The sequence below is a fragment of the Arachis hypogaea genome, chromosome 4 (genome assembly GCF_003086295.3).
Source record: "Arachis hypogaea cultivar Tifrunner chromosome 4, arahy.Tifrunner.gnm2.J5K5, whole genome shotgun sequence".
Lineage (NCBI taxonomy): Eukaryota > Viridiplantae > Streptophyta > Magnoliopsida > Fabales > Fabaceae > Arachis > Arachis hypogaea.
Window position 1 is genome coordinate 1,454,363 of NC_092039.1, and position 6,749 is coordinate 1,461,111.

General features: G+C 34.0%; 1 protein-coding gene across 1 annotated transcript; it reads left to right on the forward strand.

Moving 5' to 3' along the window:
• The first annotated feature begins 798 nt into the window (after window positions 1-798).
• Window positions 799-3,802, forward strand: LOC112798316 (protein FAR1-RELATED SEQUENCE 5-like). The gene is made up of 3 exons (XM_025841585.1): window positions 799-895; window positions 1,027-1,061; window positions 1,616-3,802. The coding sequence occupies exons 1-3, from the start codon at window positions 799-801 to the stop codon at window positions 3,800-3,802; spliced, it is 2,319 nt and encodes a 772-aa protein (XP_025697370.1).
• The last annotated feature ends 2,947 nt before the right edge of the window (window positions 3,803-6,749 follow it).

Sequence of the window (6,749 nt, forward strand, 5' to 3'; positions counted from 1 at the left end):
AAAATTAAAAATATCATTATAAACATAATATAAAATTAGATTTAGATATTTATTAATATATGATGTTATATTTGACTTATAATTTTAATAATTATAAATCAATTTAAAAAAATTTTTAATTGCTTTTAAAAATATCTATAATTTTTAAAAATAATAAATATAAATATATAATTTTTTTAATTTATTAAATGTAAAATAAAATATTTATACTTTTTAAAATAAATTTACCAAAACAAATTTTAATACATACATCCTCTATTTTTAAATGCTATTAAATGACAATGAAATATTGAATTTTAGAATTATAAATAACAATTATCTCTAGACATTTACACCAATTTTTCCTTTATCCAAACAAGTGTCTTTTTGAGGGTGAGTTTTAGCCCGCGCCTGTCCAAATGAGGCTAATGGAACGCCTCGTATAATCTGACACACTTTAACCTGGGTTTTCAGGTTTATCATAAAATTGCGTTTGACCTCTAAAAGATTCAGATTTTGAAAAAGGCACAACATAGTATTTCTAAAGATGACCCATAAAATTTAATAAATAGTTGGACTCTACCCCCGTACATAAGGCAGCCCGAATTGTTTTATTGAACTTATCATGTGGGCCGGCCCAATTCGTAATTTAGCAAGAATGTTTGTTAAATCTTTTTTTTAATTGATCAACATACAAAAAACAAAAAAGGGAACTCCTTCAATGAGGAAAAGTGAAAAAAAAAAAGTGAAATATGAAAAATAAAAATGTTTAACGGATGGTAATGTTTAAGAAAATTTTATCCGAAAAGAGCTGTAGTTATGCATTCAGTCTGGAATGCCGGTGACCGCCATGGAAACATAGACAAGCGAACCTACACTTTGAAGCATAAACATTATGAAGATTTTCAACAAATCTGTATTCTTTAAGATCGACTGTTGATGGTAAGTACATTTTGTTTGTGTTCCCCATTTTTTGCTATTTTAAAAGAATGAAGAATAAAGTAGTCGTTTAATGTTTTTGTTGTATATGTCTATATGATTTTCTAGTTGAGGCATGTTCTATTGGAGATCAATTAGAACAAGTAAGTAATATGCTATGCAACAATAAATAGGAGAACCGTTTGAAGCATGGAAAAACCCTAAGATTCTTTGGCTTTGAAATGCAATTATCATTTTGCAAGGAGAACTGTTTGAAAGGTTAGTATCCCATTTCCTTATAAAAAAAAATTAAAAATATTTTTTTGAGCTAATAATTATAAATTATTGTGAAGAAGTTGTTTTTGTCTAATAATTAAAAATATTTTTTATTTGTACAAATTAAATCATTTTACCTATGACTTGTTATGAATTGTTATTAGATATTAGTAATTTTTGTTTTGGTAATTAGTTTACGTTTGAGTTAAAAATGAAAATTAAAAAGAAAAGTATGAGCTACACAAAGGTAAGTAGTTCATTAGCTAATGGTGATGATCGATAGCTAATGGTAAGCAGTTGTTCTGTTTGAATTTTTTAATGGAGTTGTATAGTATACATTATATGGAGTTCTAAATTATACATTGAAGTAAATCATTGTGGTTGGAGTACATGCAAGAGTACATTTATTTCATTGTTTTATGTGATGTGTGATGCGTTGCAGGTGTCGTTATTAGAGAAAGAACTGGACAGGTATTATAACAATTCGATGTATGCACCATTCGAAGAAGAAGGGGTCGTCGAGGAGAATGCAGCGAGCGATGGAGATGATTTCGAGGGGGTTGGGGGACATTCGGCTGAGTCAGGTGCAGAAGGCATTGACGATGATGTATACGGTGATGGTTTTTATGACAACTGGGAAGAAAGGGGAATTGATAGGCTGACTGATCTGGGTTGTATGAATTTGAAAGAAATTAGGGCCGATCATATTAAAATGTTACATTTTGCAGACCGGGAAGTTGCTTTTGCTTTCTATAACCTATATGCAAAGATGAACGGGTTTGCCGCAAGAAGGTACCGGTCGCGGCGGAACATGAACAACGAGGTTACACAACAGTCCTTTGTTTGCTTTAGGCAGGGATTTAGAAAGCACAATGATTGTGAAGAACGTAAAAGGGAACCAAAGCCAGAGACTAGATGTGGTTGTGAGGCTGAGATGCGTGTACATGTACACAGGGAAAGTGGAAGATGGATCATAATCTATTTTCAGGAAGTTCATAATCACAAAATGCTTGAGGACACACTAACTTTTATGCTTCCCGGACACAGGATGATGAACGCGGCAGCTATTAATCAGATGAATATGATGCTTAAGGTCGGCATTAGGACTCCACAAATTTATGCATCATTTGTGCAAACCGCAGGAGGCCACGAAAATGTTCCGTTTTTGAAAAGAGATATGTACAACCAAATAGACAAACAAAGAAAGCTCATTGGCGGGGATGCAAAATCGTGTCTTAAGTTGTTAGAATCAATGGCAGAGCGGAACCCAGGAATGTTTGTAAGATACTTGGCAGATAAAGATGGGCGATTGGTTCACCTGTTTTGGTCAGACAATTGCAGTCAGCTAGATTTCCATCTTTTTGGGGATGTGTTAGCATTTGATGCAACATATCGTAAGAATAAGTACATGTGCCCACTTGTGGTTTTTTCCGGTGTAAACCATCATAATCAAACAATTGTATTTGCTGCAGCACTAGTTGCAAACGAGACGGAAGAAACATACACTTGGTTACTTCAGCAGTTTCTTGAAGCAATGAAAGGGAAGGCACCTGGATGTGTTATAACTGATGGTCACGGTGCAATGAAGAAGGCCATTGAAACTGTATTTCCAGGTGCTTATCATCGACTCTGTGCTTGGCATTTAATTAGGAATGCTACTTCAAATATTAGCAATCCAGTGTTTACATCTGAATTCAAAAAATGCATGTTATTTGACTATGAGGTATCTGAGTTTGAGGAAAGATGGCAGAAGGTTGTATCGGAACTTGGTCTCGAGACTAATCAGTGGGTGTGTGATCTTTATGCCAAGAGAGCAATGTGGGCCACTGCATATATCCGCGGACATTTTTTCGGTGGCTTCCGAACAACCTCAAGGTGTGAAGGTTTACATTCTATGCTTGGCAAGTTTGTACACTCTAGACATAACTTGAAGGACTTTGTGGAGCAGTTCTTTCGGTGCATATCTCAGATGAGGTCTCGGGAAGCACACACTGATTTGCAATCTATTGTTGGGGATTTGGTAATGCAGACACCATTGCATGCTCTTGAGAGATCGGCTGCAAATTCACTTACACGGGAAATTTTTCTATTGTTCAGGCCAATGCTTTCACGAGCTTGCACGTTGAAGGTTCGCTCCTGCACATACACACCTATGTGTAAGATTTATACACTTTCACGATCCGGAGATGCACAGCGAGAGTGGCAAGTCTCACATTATCCTAATGGAACTTTCTTTAAGTGTTCATGCATGAGGATGGAGTCATTGGGTATTCCATGTGATCACATTGTGGCGGTCCTTGTTCATATGGATGCCACAGAGATACCGTCAACTTTGGTTCTGGGCAGGTGGTCAAAGGATGCCAGGTCCAAAGTTAGGGAATTCATGGAAAAAGGACCATTTTGTTGGGATTCAATGGTCAATTGTCGTAATTGGATGTTGAATGACTTGTGTAGGGAGCTGTGTGTGGTAGCGTCCAACGATGCTGATCAGTTTGTGCAAGTCACCCAGAAAATTAGGAATGAGATCTCCCGTGTTAAGGGTTCAGTCAAAGAGGTTGGCGAAAGAGCGAATGTGGTCGGATCCTCCACTCTGGAGGAATGTGTTAGGGATCCGAATATTTTATTTTGATATACCTCGGTAAATCCCTAACATGCATGGTTATACTCTGAACAACAGGCCCAAGCTTCCACAAATCTTAACTTATCTAAAAAAATCCATTAATATAGAATTATACTTAAACTCAATTCATAATAATATCAACGCCAATGAAGAGGCGTGAAATAAAATATAATAAATTTATTAATAATTTAAATTAAATTAATTAAACTAAACCAAATTTTTCTCAATACAAATTAATTTTTATTTTTTAAATTAAAAATAACCTATAAAATTTGAGAAATTTTTAAATATTTTCATAATATAAAATAATATTCATTATTTTAAATCAAATATAACATACAAAATAACATATTTTAGTACTCTTTTTAAGTATTCTTTTCAATCTTATAAATTTTGTAGTGCTCTTATTATTATTTTATTTAGTATTATTTTAGATCATAGAATTTTATTATTTTGTTTTTTTAATAAAGTAATAATTCATATTATAACAAATTTATGACACAAAATTTCATAAAATTTTTTAAAAAAATTAAATTATGAAAGTACGATACTATACTAAAAATGAACTTATGCAATAGGAGAATGTAAGGAAGCACCTAAATACTTTCGTTGATGACTTGCGAAGCAAAAATGTTATTAATTATATTTATTATTTTAAATCAAATATAATATATAAAATAACATATTTTAGTACTCTTTTTAAGCATTCTTTTTTATATTATAAATTTTGTAATACTCTTATTATTATTTTATTTAGTATTATTTTAGATCGTAGAATTTTATTATTTTGATTTTTTTAATAAAGTAATAATTCATATTATAACAAATTTACGACACAAAATTTCATAAAAATTTAAAAAAATTAAAATATGAAAGCACGATACTATACTAAAAATGAACTTATGCAATAGGAGCATGTGAGGAAGCACCCAAATACCTTCGTTGATGACTTGCGAAGCAAAAATACGTTATTCTCTAAACCTTTGGTTTTTTTTACTCTGGAGTTCTCACCTACTAGATCGTCGTCATCGTCATCAGGAATGGAAATCGGAATGGGAATGTCGGCGTTCAAACCGTCAACCATTCTTGACATTTTCCCAATCCTTCTTGGGGTCGTAGTAACAAAATCTCCGTCTAGTATATCTTTGTTTGTAAATGGAATATCTTGTTGGCTCTCGCCCATGTCTTTCTCAGAAGATGTTTCGGGCACGTTCGACTCCATCCGAACAAGTACTTTGCACAGTGAGTCAAGGCATTGTTCAATCCGTCCTCCACGAACATCACTTTGTTCGAGCCTCGCTGCCAAAGCATCAACGGAGGTCGCCAAACCCTTGATGGCAGCAACAAGCTCCGAGTGTGCGCATAAATCAGTTTGCATGGGTGCCAGTAACTACAAGAGACCAAAAAAACACAAAAACAACATTATTTGAAAGTATTCTTAATGGCATTTCAACGAGGAACACTATTTCAAAGTCGTTCCTAGCTTACATTTTTTGAACTTCGCGTAAGAGTCCCGCCAACTAGCATTCCTGTGTGGTCGACGTTCATGAGAGAGTGGGTCTCCTCTGCGACGGATGCATCTACAACCATTTTCTCTATTGCTTCAGAAGACTGCGACGTTGGCGTCTTCGTTCTAGCCGGAGAAGTTTTATCCATGTGTTTGAATGAGAATGTCAGGCAAGGCCAACAAATACATGTTTTAATATACTAAACGAATATAATATTAAATTATAAAAATATTAAAAAATTAAAACAGGTCTTCTAAGAGGTAACAAAAAAACAAAAAAAATCCATCATTAGTGTCTCGGTGATGAAGCATCAGGGAGCACAGGCCAAATTTTTTCTATTTCCAGTTAAAGATTGCGCCTAACGCTGATGTATATCAGAGATTGATACATTTAATAAAAAATATAAACAGTTAATAGAGAAAATTTTTAATTATGTCAGCTTTATTATCCAAGATGAAAGTTCATAGTACCAGGCATCATTTTTAGCCTTGACACAGAATGTGTCCAGAATCTCCATTCAATGACCTTGACAATTAAGCACATAGTCGAGGTCTATATTGGTGCACTAAATGTGTATAAGAGTTATGTAAAACATAAAATATTGTGTTTGTGTCATTCGTGTAACTATGGGCATTATTTTTTTCTTAAAACGTTTAAGAAATAGTATCTGACTGAATGATTAAATGAATGATTTAATGAGTTGGCTAGATAAAAAATATTTGCTTTGATAGAGACATTACTTTTAACATTACAAATCCATAACAAAATAATCTCACTTCCTAATACAAACCAACCAAGACTTCAGTACATAGACCATAAACTTTAAATATCTAGGACACTAATGCTATCTTATGATCATGTTTCAGATCGTAAGAAGCTTATTCCTGCAATAGCTTACATACTATTATGGAAGTGGAATCTGGCCTTCAAATAACACTACTAATTTATGAATTTCATGGGTCTTGTTGGGACTGCATTTTGCTCAAACTCCCTCACCCCTAAGCCACCTAGCAGCTCGCGCCCTTAGTAGGCTTCCCATCACATTGAATGTGCACCCCGCAAGAGAGATAGCCGTCCTTCCGCAGATTGTGGAGTCCTCCAGCTGGAAAGGAGAAAATAATAATAATCGGTATAGTGATACCAAATTAATATGAATTACTAGTTTTATGATGAAAACTTACTACTCCACTTATCTCCAAGGGGTTGAACCTCCCTTCAAGATCCATCCACGAGATCACCCAAGCACCTGAACTATCACTACACACCCAAATTGTATAGCTTTATCAATAGTAATATACAATTTATGATTTTTCAAGTTATCACACACAGTCATGACATAGAGTACACATTTTAGTAATTTGGCCCACTAGGTGTGCTTAACATTTTCCACACTTTTCTTTACTTTTTTCTCTATGACTCTGTTTAGTTGTTTAGTTTTTTTTTATTCT

What these genes read in the sequence shown, in the direction of transcription:
- LOC112798316 (XM_025841585.1), top strand. Translation starts at nt 799, where the DNA reads ATGCATTCAGTCTGGAATGCCGGTGACCGCCATGGAAACATAGACAAG. An exon ending in TGAAGATTTTCAACAAATCT is followed by an intron (nt 896 to 1,026) that starts GTATTCTTTAAG and finishes ATGATTTTCTAG; the next exon opens with TTGAGGCATGTTCTATTGGA. An exon ending in TTGGAGATCAATTAGAACAA is followed by an intron (nt 1,062 to 1,615) that starts GTAAGTAATATG and finishes GATGCGTTGCAG; the next exon opens with GTGTCGTTATTAGAGAAAGA.